General features: G+C 54.8%; 1 protein-coding gene across 4 annotated transcripts in view; it reads left to right on the forward strand.

Annotated features, from left to right (window-relative positions):
* The window catches only part of FARP2 (FERM, ARH/RhoGEF and pleckstrin domain protein 2), a 98,576-nt gene that overhangs the window by 45,601 nt on the left and 36,500 nt on the right, over positions 1 to 16,475 (forward strand). For all 4 annotated transcript variants that reach the window (XM_066345841.1, XM_066345840.1, XM_066345842.1 and 1 more), the window contains exons 4-11: positions 451 to 493; positions 1,880 to 1,958; positions 5,422 to 5,519; positions 7,057 to 7,171; positions 10,700 to 10,847; positions 13,000 to 13,095; positions 15,663 to 15,826; positions 16,165 to 16,233. In XM_066345841.1, coding sequence (XP_066201938.1) covers positions 451 to 493; positions 1,880 to 1,958; positions 5,422 to 5,519; positions 7,057 to 7,171; positions 10,700 to 10,847; positions 13,000 to 13,095; positions 15,663 to 15,826; positions 16,165 to 16,233 — 812 coding nt within the window. The remainder of the gene's footprint in view (positions 1 to 450; positions 494 to 1,879; positions 1,959 to 5,421; positions 5,520 to 7,056; positions 7,172 to 10,699; positions 10,848 to 12,999; positions 13,096 to 15,662; positions 15,827 to 16,164; positions 16,234 to 16,475) is intronic.

Consider the following 16,475-nt stretch of genomic DNA (forward strand, 5'->3'; position numbering starts at 1 on the left):
ACAAAAACGGTCATGCTTCATTTTACTTAATAGATGAATCTCTAAGGCAGTGGAGCGTTGATATTTGTAGGGAAAACTGCTTTAGAGAAACCAGAGTAATCCCACTAGTTTAGAAGCACCGTGGAGCTCTGGCCCCTACTCGCAGGCAGGAGCCCTCTCCTCGGCTGGGCTGGAGAGCCACGTGTGCGGCATCTGTCTGGTCTCGGCGCGCACCCAGGACTCGGTGCATCCTGTGCATGGCAGCGCCAGCACCCTGGAGCTCACCGAGGTCCCCGCTCTCCGAGTGGGCGCTCTGCCGCCTCCGTCTCTGCTCAGGACGTGCCCTGTGTGCACCAGCACGAGGCCCTGGGCTTCAACGTCCCCGTCACAAACATTTCTGTCATTTGTAACATGCTTATTAGTCAATAGAGAGAGTATTAATGATTTATTCTCTTCTTAAAACCTCTGTAGGTTTGGCTTGAGCCTATGAAACCCATCGTCAGGCAAGTGCGAAGTAAGTCTTTTACTTAACTCCTGGAAATTCTGTTCATGTAAGAGGCTGTTGTTCCTGACTGTTGACATTTGAGGCCTGACCAGATGCTCTCTCTCACTACTCCGGACAGCCTCCCGGGAGCGGGGGCCAGCAGTGGACGGCCCGGGAGGTCACTGTGCTGCTGATGCAGCTACAGGCGGGCGGTTCTCGGACTCGCTCGTCTGGCCCACTTGCCTCTCGTTTGGAAACAATGTGCAAAAATAAGTAGGCAGTTTCCAAGCTACGAAATGACCATGAGGCTCTTGTAAGCATAAACGTAATTACTTCTGTTAGTCTCCTCATTCCATTTTCTAGTTCTTACCGACTTGCACAGAATGAACCCCCCAGGAGGTTCTGCAGGTGCTGACTCGAGGAGGGAAGGGTGTGTGTGTGTGTGTGTGTGTGTGTGTGTGTGTGTGACCCGAGGAGGGAAGGGTGTGTGTGTGTGTGTGTGTGTGTGTGTGTGTGTGTGACCCGAGGAGGGAAGGGTGTGTGTGTGTGTGTGTGTGTGTGTGTGTGTGTGTGTGACCCGAGGAGGGAAGGGTGTGTGTGTGTGTGTGTGTGTGTGTGTGTGTGTGTGTGAGTGTGTGTGTGAGAGAGAGAGAGAGACTTGGTTTCAGTTGCCATGGCATTTTATCAAAACAGTTCCTCTTTCGGCCTGACCTGTGGTGGCGCAGTGGATAAAGCGTCGACCTGGAAATGCTGAGGTCGCCGGTTCAAAACCTTGGGCTTGCCTGGTCAAGGCACATATGGGAGTTGATGATTCCAGCTCCTCCCCCCCTTCTCTCTCTCTGTCTCTCCCTCTCCTCTCTAAAAAAATGAATAAATAAATAAAATTTAAAAAAAAAAAACAAGAAAATATAAAAAAAAAGTTCCTCTTTCCTTTCTGGTGACAATTATCTGCTCGTGTTGCTATAAAATTTCAGTTAAGCTGGAATGCTCAGATGAGCTAGTAAATTGTTTTGTCTTTACAGTGATCAGGTTGTTCAGATTCAATATAATGAGATGACAGCCTTTTTTCAGTAAAGTATATAAGGAATTAAAAATATTTTATTTTTACTACTAATGGTGTAAACACCTTAACTTTTTAAAATAAAAATACATATTTTTAATTTTAACGTGCAATTTCCTGCCTGTTTTTAGGGTTTCTTGTTTAACAGAAAAGTTTTTCAATTTTTCTTTGACATATATAACTGGTACTTAAGACTCATAACTTCATGCATAGGAAATTTCTTAATATTATCTTATTTGGAAAGATCTTTAACAATACATTTTAAAGTACTAGCTCAATTATATCATCATAAATGGAAATGGGGCAAATGCAGAGATTGGTCTTATCTGTGACATTTAAATTTTTTCTTCTTATAGAGCCGAAGAATGCAATGCTTCGCCTAGCGGTGAAATTTTTCCCGCCTGATCCGGGTCAGCTGCAGGAAGAGTTCACACGGTAAAGAGCCTGTTCCAAACTGCCGCTGCCCGCGGGGTGTTGAGCTCCGCTGTGCCGCCCACAGTGCCCGGCCTGGGCGCTCAGGGCGTACTCAGAGAACGATGGATGAGCCCCATACACACATAAAAGTTGTAGTTACAGTGCAGTCGTGAGAAGAATCATTCTGAAGTTCACCCTTACACAAACACAAATGTGAATGAGACTTGGAAGAAAGGTTCTGTTCAGATGCGTAAAGTTGTTACCAACATTGCCGCGTATTTACTTCTTTATCTACAAAGCACACTGGGTGGGGAGGCCCGAGGTGTGCCCCTCGTGAGTGGGGGCGGCAGAGGGGCTGCTGGTGGCCCCCTTCCCTCGACTCGGATTCTCGAGTGAGTCTTTGCAGAAATAATGGGAAGAAAACATTGAACGGTTCTCTCGTCTGCGCAACAGGGTGAATTATGGAAGGTTTTTTCCCTTGTGTTTTATGTACTGATTTTGTAAGGAGAATAAAGCAATGCCTGACCTGTGGTGGCCCAGTGAATAGAATGCTGAGGTCGCTGGCTCGAAACCCTGGGCTCGCCTGGTCAAGGCCATGCGACGGGCAGCCGTGAGCACTCATGTGAGGCAGCTGTGAGTTGATACTTCTCACTCCCCTTCTCCTCTCTGTAAAATCAAAAATAAAATACAGCCTGACCTGTGGTGGCACAGTGGATAAAGCGTCGACCTGGAAATACTGAGGTCGCCGGTTCGAAACCTTGGGCTTGCCTGGTCAAGGCACATATGGGAGTTGATGCTTCCAGCTCCTCCCCCCTTCTCTCTCTCTCTCTCTTCCTCTTTCTCCCTCTCTGTCTCTCTCTCTCCTCTCTAAAAATGAATAAATAAAAAAAGATTTAAAAATAAAATAAAATACATTTTTAAAAAGAGAGATTAAAGCAACAACCTAAACACCTGCTAGAGCCCAAGGTAGGTTGAGGTGAAGGAGAGCTGTGTGGTGTGGAAGGACAGGACGTTTAGCCCTCAGGAAGGAAGGTGGACGCGTCCGACCCGTCTGTGGACCTCTCTGTGCTCAGCTTTCGCGGGCCTCTTGCATCACAGAGGCGCAGACTGTCAGTGCGAGGGTGTGGAGACCTCACGCCAGGGGCGCAGACTCTCAGCGCGAGGGGTGTCAGACCTCACGCCAGACGTAGACTCTCAGCGCGAGGGGTGTCGAGACCTCACGCCAGGGGCGCAGACTCTCAGCGCGAGGGGTGTCGAGACCTCACGCCAGACGTAGACTCTCAGCGCGAGGGGTGTCGAGACCTCACGCCAGACGTAGACTCTCAGTGCGAGGGTGTGGAGACCTCACGCCAGGGGCGCAGACTCTCAGCGCGAGGGGTGTCGAGACCTCACGCCAGACGTAGACTCTCAGCGCGAGGGGTGTCGAGACCTCACGCCAGACGTAGACTCTCAGCGCGAGGGGTGTCGAGACCTCACGCCAGACGTAGACTCTCAGCGCGAGGGGTGTCGAGACCTCACGCCAGGGGCGCAGACTCTCAGCGCGAGGGTGTCGAGACCTCACGCCAGACGTAGACTCTCAGCGCGAGGGGTGTCGAGACCTCACGCCAGGGGCGTAGACTCTCAGCGCGAGGGGTGTCGAGACCTCACGCCAGACGTAGACTCTCAGCGCGAGGGGTGTCAGACCTCACGCCAGACGTAGACTCTCAGCGCGAGGGGTGTCGAGACCTCACGCCAGGGGCGCAGACTCTCAGTGCGAGGGGTGTCGAGACCTCACGCCAGGGGTGAGGAAGTGACCTCCGGGACGGCAGAGGTCTTACAGTGAACAGAGAACTGTCAATGGTGTATTAAATACTTGACAGTTAGCAAAAAATCCCTTTTAAGGGATTAGCCTCTAAATATATACACCTGGAAAACGAGTGACAAAAAGTGCTACCTAACGCAGGGCCCCAGGCCTGTGCCATGTGTATGCAGAAGGCCTTGTGTTTTTTGAAGATTTTATTTCTTGATTTTAAAGAGAGGAGAGAGAGAGAAATGGGTGGGTGGGGGGTCAGGAACTGAAGCATCAATCTGTAGCTTCTCCCATGTGCCTTGACCTGCAAGCCCAGGGTTTTGAACCGACGACCTCAGCGTTAGAGGCCGATGCCTTATCCAGTGCACCACCACAGGTCAGGCAGAAGGCCTTGTTTTATTTATAAAAGTGTCACGGCCCTGGCCGGTTAGCTCAGTCGGCTAGAGCGTCGTCCCAAGATGACAAGGTTACAGGTTCCCTCCCCAGTCAGGGCACACATGGGAAACAAGCAGTGAGGGCATGTCTGGGTGGGACAAGTGAATGCTCCCCTTCCCCCTCCCTCTCTCTCTCTCCCTTTCTGTCTTCTCTATAAAAAAAAAAAATTAATATCAATAAATGAAAAGTTAAGTCCTGGCCGATAGCTCAGTTGGGTGAGAACATTGTCCTGAAGCTCAGAGGCTGCCAGTTCAATCCCCAGTCAGGGCACATACAGGAACAGCTTGATGTTCCTGTCTCTCTCTCTCTCTCCCCCACTTCTCTAAGTTAAAAGAAAGAATGCTCACTGTGGTGAGACGGAGCGTGTTAAGCTAAAGCTTTGCAGAGCAGAAGTAGTTTCCGTGCTGCCTGCACCACACTCAGCCCAGAAGGCCTGACCCGGGCCTGTTCCAGGGGAATTCCCAGCGGCAGGCTGTGCACGAGGAGTTCTGGGGGGGGTCGTTCCCTAGTCCTTGGTGTGCGTGGACATCACTCCCTGTGGATCTACACAGGGCTGCAACCTCATTTAGTCGTTCTCAAATATTAGTGCATATTTAGGTTCTATCTAATTTTTCTCTTACAACGCTGCAAATAAACACCCTTGTCCACATATCCTTGTGAACTCTGGAAATACTTCTGTTGTAAAAGTTCAGAGGAGTGGAACTGCTGAGTTCAGGGGTCTGCACCTCTACATTTTAAGAGAATGTAGTATGCTTTAAGAGCTCACCCTAGAGTGTGAACTCCAGCAAGGGGCAGTGCCTGTCTGGTTCACCATCCTGTGTCCGGATCCAGGAACGGTACCTGGAACACAGTCTGCTCAGTAGTTCTTCCTTGACGGAAGAAATGAAGAAATGATACATTTTATTTTCAAATTGCTGTCTCCAGTTACATTCTCTCCAGCAGCGGCAGCAGCAGTCCCGGCTGCTCAGATTCTAGCCTCCAGGTATGATCAGTGCGCTTACACATGTCCTAGCCACGTGTGCAGCCATATCTTTGTATATTTTGCCCTTTCACACAGTCGTGGGTGCAGCGGCGAGTGTGACAGGCCTGCGCACAGGAGGGGGCGGTGCTGGGGGTGGGACGGCCCTGTGGCTGTGCCCGTGCCCTGGCTCATCGTCTGCTCTGGTGGCAGCAGCCGTCGGGCTTTGCTGCAGCGGGGGCCTGGGGAGTGAGTTCTGGACCCCCTGGCGCTGGCCTCTGATGTTCTGAATTCCCTTCTAGATACCTGTTTGCTTTGCAACTGAAGAGGGACCTGCTGGAGGAGCGCCTGACCTGCGCAGACACCACCGCGGCCCTCCTCACGTCCCACCTCCTGCAGTGTGAGTGTCGGGGGCACCCACGGGCTCACGTGTGTGACAGAACGGGCCTTTCCCTTGCACATTTTGTAATAAACGGAAGACTGACTTCTACCAGTCAGTCCCTTAAGGCTCGAGGCCAGTCAGCCCCCCATGTGTTCTTTCAGATCATCTCTCAGTGGTGCCCCTGCATTTTACCAAAAGCCTCTTCAGTGTAGAAACCAGATGGTAACCCCAGCTCAGCACCCCCAGAAAATAGAGGCCTCTTGCGGTGAATGTCACAGTCCCTAATGACAAGTTAGGCATTAAACCCTGAAGGACAAAGAGAACCTCCCCTCAGGATCTCACGCAGAACAAGAGACGGTTGGGAAGCATGTGAACAAATGTAGTTACTTCAGAAATAAACGGGGAGAAATGTCCGTTTCTGGCAAACGTGCGCGGGCCTTGCCGGCCCGGCCCGGCCCCCAGCCAGTGGAGCCAAGGCCAGAGGTGCCACCACTGCTTCTGGACGAGAGCTGTGCCCGCCTTCCTGGCGTGGAGCCGGTGTTCTGAGGGAGCCTCGGTGCAGGTCAACGGGTCTGCGGTTGGCGTGCAGCCATCTCTTCCCCGCACGCCTCTCCACTCACGCCGCACGCGGCAGTGGTCTGCCTCCTGGTGACAGACGGGTTGACTCTCATTAACACGGTTTTCAAGTGACTGACTCTATTTGTCCTGAGGTCCTCTCAGGTGGACAGCGTTTCCTTGCAGACCCGTTGGCCTCGTGCTTGACAGCTCGGTGTGCAGCTCAGTTGTGTCGTCGTAGCCGCCAGCTGTCATTTCACCTTAGCCGTGTGCCACTCAGACTGCAGGCCACTGAAGACACTGGACAGGCACATGCAGCGTCTGGTTCTGACCTGGGCCTCGCTGTAAAAGACCAGTCTGTGGCTGGCGAGCCATGGACAGGGCTGACGCTCAGCCGCCCCGCGCACGGCCTGTCCTCTGGGTGCTGGGTGAGGACGCGGGTGCGGGGAGAGCGTGGGGTCTGTGCACACACCTTTCCTGCAAATTTCAAGTCGTCTCAAAGCAAAAGAAGTATATTGCTTAAGATTATTGGACTTGACTGTTTTTTAAATATTTGTAGTCTGAAAATACATGAAATTAGAAAGAAGCATTGTTCCTCAAGAGCTTAAGAGGCCCTGAAGGAGAAAATGGTTTAGAATACATTCTCTTGAAACAAAATGAAGTACCGTATCCTGGGCCCCGTGCTGCATGGGCGCCCATAGTGCACCTGATTCTCAGAACTCAGAAAACTCTCCCCACTGGTCTGTCTGCCTTCACAGCATAAAATACTTGGGAAAATAAAAGACAAACTCCTGTTTATTTACATTATTTTTATATAAACTCTGTTATTTTACCACAGACTTAGAATAGTTTGTTTTCTCCTTCTAGTTCATGCAATTGGGTGCACAATGCTTAAACCAAGAGTAGGAAAAGGTACCCTCGATTGGTAGTAAAGTAACATGAGTTTATATCTTTTTTTATTTAAAAACTAAGATTACTGACTGTTCCCGTCTCGCCTCAGCGGAAATAGGAGATTACGAGGAGACCCTTGACCGCGAGCACCTCAGAGCCAACAGGTACCTGCCCCGTCAGGAGCGCGCGGTGGAGAAGATCCTGGAGTTCCATCAGAAGCACACGTGAGTCGGTCGGAGCTGCCGCTGGCCGCTGGCCCTCTGGTCGTGACGGAGCAGCGCATGGGGCGCCTGCGTTTGGCCCCTGGCCCCCAGGGGCAGCCAGCGCACACACAGGCAGGGCTGGGGAGGCGTCAGGGCGGGAAGGCGTGAGGACGGAGCAGCCGGCGCGGTGGCCGGCGCGGCCCTTCCTGTCCGTTGGTGGAAGAGCCGGTCCTGCACTGGCCGTGCGCAGTGCTGAGGTGCTGGGCCCTCCTCCTGGGCCCGCCGTGTTTTCTGGACGGAAGGGAGGGGCGCCTGGGGGGACTGAGGGGCAACACGGAGACGGGAGGGACCAGCCGAGCCCGGGCGTGCCTGTGGCCGAGGTGAAGGTGACCGTGAGTTGACCACGGGGGCGCTCCACGGACAGACCGATGTCTTGGCCTCGGCCTCGTGCAGGGTTCTGTGGAGCTGCCTGGTCATCCTGTCAGATAACACCGTGCAGGCGGAGTTCTCGGTCACTGCTGTCTGCCCGGTGGGGTGGGGAGCGTGGACAACACAGAGCAGGCGTCCTGCCTCGGGGACACGGCCCCAGGAGACTCGGGGGCCTGCGCTGGGCGAGCGCTAGCAGCCACATCGCTGTGAGTGTGGCAGCTGCGTGGGAGGCAGGCGGAGCCCCTGCAGGGAGCGGCGAGGATGCGGGTGCGGAGATGGGTGGAGGCCTCAGGCTGAGCAGAGGGAACAGCAGGGGTTGGGAGGCAGCCGGGCGGGGCCACTGTGATGCCCACAGGTCTGGCCGAGCAGTAGAGCCAGCGGCAAGGCCGGCCACTGACCAGACGCTGCCCGTGGTCCTCAAACACCCTGTGCAATGTGCTTTTGTGGCCCTCTTTTGTGTGGTGACACTGAGCAAAGGCATGAGCTCCGTCTTGGGTGTGACATTTTGGGCCACCTCTTGGTGTCAGGAGTTAGTGTCCCTAGGCCACCGTACAGAGGCCATAGTCCCTGCTCGGGGCCGGGCACTTCAGGGCTCAGGCGCATTTCCTGGATGCCCTTGGCTCAGCGTCTCTCAGGTGTTGCCTTTTCCCGGGCTGGTGGCAGGGAAAGTGCAGCCATCCCAGGGGTCTCACCCAGACCCCAGGTCCCGCAGGGCAAAGATCCCTCCTGATGCCAGCCCAAAGGAGATAATCACTGGTTCAGGATTCATCCCTGGACGTGGGACCGACCCCTCCAGATACATCACACTGGGGTGGGAGGATTTGGGGGAAAACATTCCATTTATAACATCCCCCTGCCCCCTCTCATTTATGTCCTCATGTGGAAATCACGTTCACTTCACCCTGACATCCTCTGCTGTGAAGGCTTCTGTGAGCCCGACGCGGGTGAGGCTCCAGGGACCCCTGAGGCTCCCCCCCGCTTCTCTGGGACCTGTGAGACCAGCGAAGTCATGTGCCTCCACGTGCAGCGCTGGGACAGACACAAGACTGCCCCGCAGGCCCCCCCACAGCACGGCACCCAGACTGGCCCACCCGCAGCTCCTGGCACCTGCCCTTTGAAACTGAGAGGGAGGCAGCCGTGGCCCGTGCCGTAGAGTGGCTTCGGAGGGCTTCTCCTCCCTGGTCCTGCCTCCCATGGACGTGGCTGACCGCACTAATCTCACAGAGGGTCGCTTGTCCACACCCTGAGAGTTCTCATTGTTTTCAATATGGACAGGTGGAGAACTTTCCAAATCTATAAATTCTGCTCCCTTTATCTTAAGAATCCCATCTCTCAGTCCTGTCTTGTGTCTGAGTAGTAAGGTGGGGCCGGGCTGCACCTTCCACACTGTGCTTAGAAGTCTCTTCAGCGGGACGCCCAGGTTCACTGGCCACCAGTTCTGCCCTCCACAGAGCTGCAGGACAATCAGCCAGGATTTCTGCACTTTGTAAAGGGAGTCGCCTTCTCTCTGCTTTTTGCTGAGACGTCATCGGAATGGCCTGTACCGTCCTGGGTACCGTCCTGGGGACAGCATTCCACTCGTGGGGCCTTCCTCCCCACTCCTCTTCCCTCTCTGAGTCACCAGAATTGCCCTTATCACCCACGATGCCTTGGAAAGTGGTGAGGTCACTCATGGGGTGCCCTTTTCTGTTGGTGACTTACGGAAATAAAAGTTAGATGTCTGTATCAAACTCAAAGACTGGAAACCCCAGGAATGGCCTAACCCAAACCCTGTGTTTTCCTAAAGACCCAAAGCTCAGGCATTTGGAAGTGAGATGGAGGGGACAAGTCAATCCCATATGCAGGGTTCAGGCCTAGGATGGGGGTGCTTCTACCGGGAGGGGCAGTCTGCCCTGTGCCAGGGGCCACAGCCACCTCCTGGGGGCGAGACCGTGCCTGTGGACCTGGGACACGGGGCGTGTGGGGCCCTGCTTGTGCATAAAAACACATGCAAGGTGGTATTTGTGTCCAGTTTTATAATTTCCTTGCGATAAGACTATATTCTAGCACTGACTGGGCATATGACAGCTTTGAATGGGTTGAGATGGTTTACTGAGCGTTCAGTGTCCCATCTGCCACGTGCACGCCCCGCGTCCCTGTGGAGAGCAAACCGAAAGGCCGAGCATCACAAGTGCCAAGAAAACATGCACCCAGTGGGAGCAGATTAGGCAGGAGCGGGTCTCACTGGGCAGGAGCGGATCACTGGGCAGGAGCGGGTCTCACTGGGCAGGAGCGGATCACTGGGCAGGAGCGGGTCTCACTGGGCAGGAGCGGGTCTCACTGGGCAGGAGCGGGTCTCACTGGGCAGGAGTGGATCTCACTGGGCAGGAGCGGGTCTCACTAGGCAGGAGCGGATCACTGGGCAGGAGCGGGTCTCACTGGGCAGGAGCGGATCACTGGGCAGGAGCGGATCACACTGGGCAGGAGCGGATCACTGGGCAGGAGCGGGTCTCACTGGGCAGGAGCGGATCACACTGGGCAGGAGCGGATCACACTGGGCAGGAGCGGATCACTGGGCAGGAGCGGATCACACTGGGCAGGAGCGGATCACTGGGCAGGAGCAGGTCTCACTGGGCAGGAGCGGGTCTCACTGGGCAGGAGCGGATCACTGGGCAGGAGTGGATCTCACTGGGCAGGAGCGGGTCTCACTGGGCAGGAGCGGATCACTGGGCAGGAGCGGGTCTCACTGGGCAGGAGCGGATCTCACTGGGCAGGAGCGGGTCTCACTGGGCAGGAGCGGATCACTGGGCAGGAGCGGATCACTGGGCAGGAGCGGGTCTCACTGGGCAGGAGCGGATCACTGGGCAGGAGCGGATCACTGGGCAGGAGCGGGTCTCACTGGGCAGGAGCGGATCTCACTGGGCAGGAGCGGGTCTCACTGGGCAGGAGCGGATCACACTGGGCAGGAGCGGATCACTGGGCAGGAGTGGGTCTCTGCATGCAGTGCACGATGCATGTGTGGGCAGGGTCGACCCTACAACAGCCTCCTGCTGCTGTCCTCTGTCCCCTGGTCTCTTCTGTAACGTGCTGGGCTCTTAGAACTGGGATGTTTCCAGTGCTCTGACCTGTCTTTTATCACAGGGGCCAGACGCCTGCGGAGTCGGATTTCCAGGTGCTCGAGGTTGCCCGGAAGTTGGAAATGTACGGCGTCAGGTTTCACAAAGCTTCTGACAGGGAAGGGGCCAAGATCAACCTGGCTGTGTCCCACATGGGAGTCCTCGTGTTCCAGGTAGGGGAGGGAGCATCTCGGGGTGGTGCTGGGAAGGGGAAGGTTTTTGTTCTGAAGGTCTTGGATGTGGAGAGGGAGCTTTGCATGTCATCTGATCCGACCACTTACCCAGTAGAGAAATTGTCTTGTCCTGGTCCTCACTGTCAGGGAGCCTGCTGTCCCCCCGAGGGCACACGATCACAGCCCACTGTTCCTCCTCGTGTTGAAGCAGCGGTCGCCCCTTAGAACCTTGCACGCCCCCTCCCAGCCACCTCAACACTGCTGTGTGCCCGCACGTCCTCCGGACAGTTCGCGGTCTGAGACCCTGCAGCACGTGGTCTCTGCGCCGGCCGGCCCCTGTCCTCGGTCAGCCCACGCTGTCCTGCGGGTCAGTGCCCCCTTTGACGGCAGAGGGGGTTTTCAGTCTCTGAAGGGAAAGCACTTTTACCTTGTTGTCCGTCTCCACTCTGCAGGAACGAGACAATTACCAGTGAAGTATTTTAATATATTTAAATTTGTTATGTTGAAACAATTTCGAGCGTACAGAAAAGTTGCAAACGCAGCACCAAGAGCATATTCCCCCCAGACCCTCCTGGCCCGTCCACCCTCCCGGCCCGTCCACCCTCCCGGTCCATCCACCCTCCCGGCCCCGTCCACCCTCCGGGCCCGTCCACCCTCCCGGCCCCGTCCACCCTCCCGGCCCCGTCCACCCTCCTGGCCCGTCCACCCTCCCGGCCCCGTCCACCCTCCCGGCCCCGTCCACCCTCCCAGGCCCCGTCCACCCTCCCGGACCGTCCAACCTCCGGGCCCGTCCACCCTCCCGGCCCGTCCACCCTCCCGGGCCCCGTCCACCCTCCCGGCCCGTCCACCCTCCAGGCCCCATCCACCCTCCCGGCCCGTCCACCCTCCCGGCCCGTCCACCCTCCCGGGCCCCGTCCACCCTCCCGGCCCGTCCACCCTCCCGGGCCCCGTCCACCCTCCGGGCCCGTCCACCCTCCCAGGCCGTCCACCCTCCGGGCCCGTCCACCCTCCGGGCCCGTCCACCCTCCCGGCCCGTCCACCCTCCGGGCCCGTCCACCCTCCGGGCCCGTCCACCCTCCCGTGCCCGTCCACCCTCCCGGCCCGTCCAGACTTCACCAGCTGCCCCAGTCTTGTTTGTTGCAGAAGGTCCACTCTGAGATCCAGCGCTGTGCTCTATCTGTACCTCACTCCAGTCAGGAACCTTCCTCCTCTTTCCTCGAGTCTCGTGACCTTGGTGTTGGAAGGCTCCGGGCTGGTCACCGTGTAGACTAACACGGGTTGCTGGTGATCAGCCCACGGCTTGGCGTCTGGGCCGGTGAATCCCAGACATGACACTGTGCCTGTGATGTAGCTCATGGTGTCCACCTGGCCCTCTGCCCCTGGGTTCCACAAGCTTTTCTACTGCAAAGTTGCTGTTTACCCTTTGTAACTACTATTTTGTGGAGAGATACTTTGAGACTCATCCCACCACCTTCTACTTGGGTTACTGTGGTTGTTGCCAAATGACAACTTTGTAAATTCTGTTTGTTGTGCTCTTGGAGGGGTTTTCCCCACGTGTTTAGTTTCTTTCTGTGACTGTGGACACAGATTTGTATTTTCCTAAACAGATTAGTATGGAGTGTAGACACTTCAATTGACTCATTCCGAGTGTACATGTAAAATGCCATGGGTGTTGCTGTGTTGTCTAGGAAGGTGTAACTCAAACACCCTAGTTCCTGGGGAAGTGTGCATGCCTCTGTCTGGGTTACAAAAGTGTTACTAAGAGTCCTTCTCTCGCCTGACCAGGCGGTGGCGCAGTGGATAGAGCATTGGACTGGGACGCAGAGGACCCAGGTTCAAGACCCTAATGTCACCAGCTTGAGCGCGGGCTCATCTGGTTTGAGCAAAGCTCACCAGCTTGGATCCAAGGTCGCTCGCTCGAGCAAGGGGTTACTCGGTCTGCTGTAGCTTCACAGTCAAGGCACATATGAGAAAGCAATCAATGAACAACTAAGGTGTCGCAACGAAAAACCAATGATTGATGCTTCTCATCTCTCTCTTCGTTCCTGTCTGTCTGTCCCTGTCTGTCCCTTTCTCTGATTCTCTCTCTCTGTCTCTGTAAATAAATAAATAAATAAATAAATAAATAAAGAGTCCTTCTCTTGGGTTTTAGTGCGCCACCAAAATTAACACCTTCAACTGGTCCCGGGTTCGGAAACTCAGCTTCAAGAGGAAGAGATTCCTCATCAAACTCCACCCAGAAGTCCATGTAAGTATTATTTCAGAGGTTGCTAAATTGTAAGAGAATGTATTTTGCTAGGAGAGTGAGTTATTTAGTCACTCCGTAAGTCATTTTGGCATAACGCACGCAACAGTTTAACGGCGGGCTTCAGGTTGGGGTCCAGCAGGGCTCTCCGTAGTCTGCCCAGCCGTGCTCTGGTGAGGGTGTGTCTGTGGGGTCCAGGCCCAGCAGGGCGGGGTGGCCCTGAGAATGCGCTGGACAGGCCCTCCCGGAGCTGCTGAGGCCGCGGGCCTGTTAGAGCCTCCTGGTGCTCTGGGTCACGGGGCTGTTAGAGCCTCCTGGTGCTCTGGGTCACGGGCCTGTTAGAGCCTCCTGGTGCTCTGGGTCACGGGGCTGTTAGAGCCTCCTGGTGCTCTGGGTCACAGGCCTGTTAGAGCCTCCTGGTGCTCTGGGTCACGGGGCTGTTAGAGCCTCCTGGTGCTCTGGGTCACAGGGCTATTAGAGCCTCCTGGTGCTCTGGGTCACAGGGCTATTAGAGCCTCCTGGTGCTCTGGGTCACGGGGCTGTTAGAGCCTCCTGGTGCTCTGGGTCACGGGGCTGTTAGAGCCTCCTGGTGCTCTGGGTCACGGGCCTGTTAGAGCCTCCTGGTGCTCTGGGTCACGGGCCTGTTAGAGCCTCCAGGGTCACGGGGCTGTTAGAGCCCCCTGGTGCTCTGGGTCACGGGCCTGTTAGAGCCCCCTGGTGCTCTGGGTCACGGGCCTGTTAGAGCCTCCTGGTGCTCTGGGTCACGGGGCTGTTAGAGCCTCCTGGTGCTCTGGGTCACGGGGCTGTTAGAGCCTCCTGGTGCTCTGGGTCACGGGCCTGTTAGAGCCTCCAGGGTCACGGGGCTGTTAGAGCCTCCTGGTGCTCTGGGTCACGGGCCTGTTAGAGCCTCCTGGTGCTCTGGGTCACGGGCCTGTTAGAGCCTCCAGGGTCACGGGGCTGTTAGAGCCTCCTGGTGCTCTGGGTCACGGGGCTGTTAGAGCCTCCTGGTGCTCTGGGTCACGGGGCTGTTAGAGCCTCCTGGTGCTCTGGGTCACGGGCCTGTTAGAGCCTCCAGGGTCACGGGGCTGTTAGAGCCCCCTGGTGCTCTGGGTCACGGGCCTGTTAGAGCCCCCTGGTGCTCTGGGTCACGGGCCTGTTAGAGCCCCCTGGTGCTCTGGGTCACGGGCCTGTTAGAGCCCCCTGGTGCTCTGGGTCACGGGGCTGTTAGAGCCCCCTGGTGCTCTGGGTCACGGGCCTGTTAGAGCCCCCTGGTGCTCTGGGTCACGGGGCTGTTAGAGCCCCCTGGTGCTCTGGGTCACGGGCCTGTTAGAGCCTCCTGGTGCTCTGGGTCACGGGGCAGGGGCCACGTGTGAGCTGACGGTTTCCCCACGTTCTGTCTGTGACTCAGAGATTGACCCTTGAACACCTCTAATCGAAGGAGCCTTGATTTTCAAAAAATATTGCTTGAGATTATCAATCAGTAAAGTAATAATTGCATATGGATTTACTGAAATGAGTAAAAATGGAGAAAGTGCCTATACAATCTGGTAATTGGCAGAAACTCAATACTTCATACTATCCGAATACGGTCAAATTGTTGCATTTACAGTGCACAAAGGAAGCTCTTCAGAGGACGAGAACTAGGTTAGCTGAACCACCTGTGGCTGGAGGAGTAGGCAGCAGCAGGACACACACAGCGTTGGCGCAGGGTCAGAGCCGGGGCTGGAGGAGTAGGCGCCCTGAGCTTGCAGAGGCTCTCGTTGGCAAGGGCTTTTGTCGTGTGAGACGGCGTGTTGATGACTCACGTCTCTCTGCTGTGGTTGAAAGGAAGTATAAAGAATGGCAAAAACAGACCAAATGCAAGCAGAAGGCTGCTTGCTTCCTCTGAGTTGAAGAAGCAGTTTCCAGCAGTTACCCTGAGAAGATAGGGAACGGAGAGAATTGTGACTCAAGGCACCGCAGCAGCCATTAATTGGAACAGCATCGTGTCTCAGAGTTCAGTCGTGTCTGTGGCTGCACTTGGCAAAGTTGCAGTTTATGTCCCAGGCACTGAGGTTCCTAAGACTAATTCTAGGAGTCAAGAGTGTTCGAGGCCTGGACAGTCACTCCCCGAGGGTGCCTGTGCCTTGTCTCTGGGCTCACGTCACATCTCCAGCAATAACCCTGAGAGACGGTGCCGTGCTTTCCTCATGGCGGTGTTTGTGAGCCGAGCGGCTGCCCACCCTGGACATCAGGACACTCCCAGAAGCCCCCAGGGAAACAACTCAGGGACACAGACAAGCATGTTGACCCGCATGGAAAGTGCCCCCTTCTCTTGGGGGGTTACAGGACAGCCAGCATGTTGCAGTGTGTGATCGAGAGTGATGGTTTTCTGAGAGTTAGTGAATATGTATATAAGTCTATATGGATGTGCTGTGTTTTTCTTCTCTTAAATGTAAATAGAACCAGAAGTCTTTACATACAATTTTCAGAAAGAAACACCTTCCCATTTTTTAACTTTGCAGGAGCCTGTTATCTGGACTGCTTCCTAAATTTGAATCAGTTACTTGAACCTTTATACTTGTTTCTAGGGACCTTACCAGGACACACTGGAATTCTTGTTGGGCAGCAGAGACGAGTGTAAGAACTTCTGGAAGATTTGTGTGGAGTATCACACCTTCTTCAGACTCTTTGATCAACCGAAGCCGAAAGCGAAAGCCGTCTTCTTCAGCAGAGGCTCCTCCTTCAGATACAGGTGGGGCAGTGCCTGGCCACACACCTGGCTGCTCCGTGGGGCTGAGAGCAGAACTGTCCCCTCGGCTAGAAACAGGTGGCAGGACACTCGGAGAACTGTATACAGAGGGCAGCTCCTGACACACTGGAGAGAGCATCACATAAAATAGTGGGAAAAGTACATTTAGTAAAAACTTTGTTTAGAAAATTGGTGATGCTCATTACAGAGCACAACTATAAAATGTATATACAGATTTATGAGAAAGGGCGGGCATGTCTTACCGTCCTTGGGCTTTGTGGAAAGTTAATGCTGCGAATACTGTTGCTTCTTGTCTCTAATATCTGAACCCTCGTTCACAGTGGAAGGACTCAGAGACAACTGGTTGATTATGTCAAAGATGGTGCGACAAAGAGAACGCCATATGAAAGGTGAGCTCTGTGGTCTTTAGGATGCAAAGTGCATGCTTTTAAAGTTAATATTTTAACCTTTCCTTGAATAAAAGTCATCTCAAGTACATGAACGTGTGTTTTTACACTAGAATTCTGTTACTTCTATTATTTTATTTTTTACGATACTGGACTTGTCCGACCCTCATACAGTTACTGTATACAGACGGGGGTTTCGGTTTCTAGTTCATGTAGCTCAGTTTATATACGTTGTCACAGAGGAT

This window comes from Saccopteryx leptura, chromosome 7 (genome assembly GCF_036850995.1).
Source record: "Saccopteryx leptura isolate mSacLep1 chromosome 7, mSacLep1_pri_phased_curated, whole genome shotgun sequence".
Taxonomy (NCBI): Eukaryota; Metazoa; Chordata; class Mammalia; order Chiroptera; family Emballonuridae; genus Saccopteryx; species Saccopteryx leptura.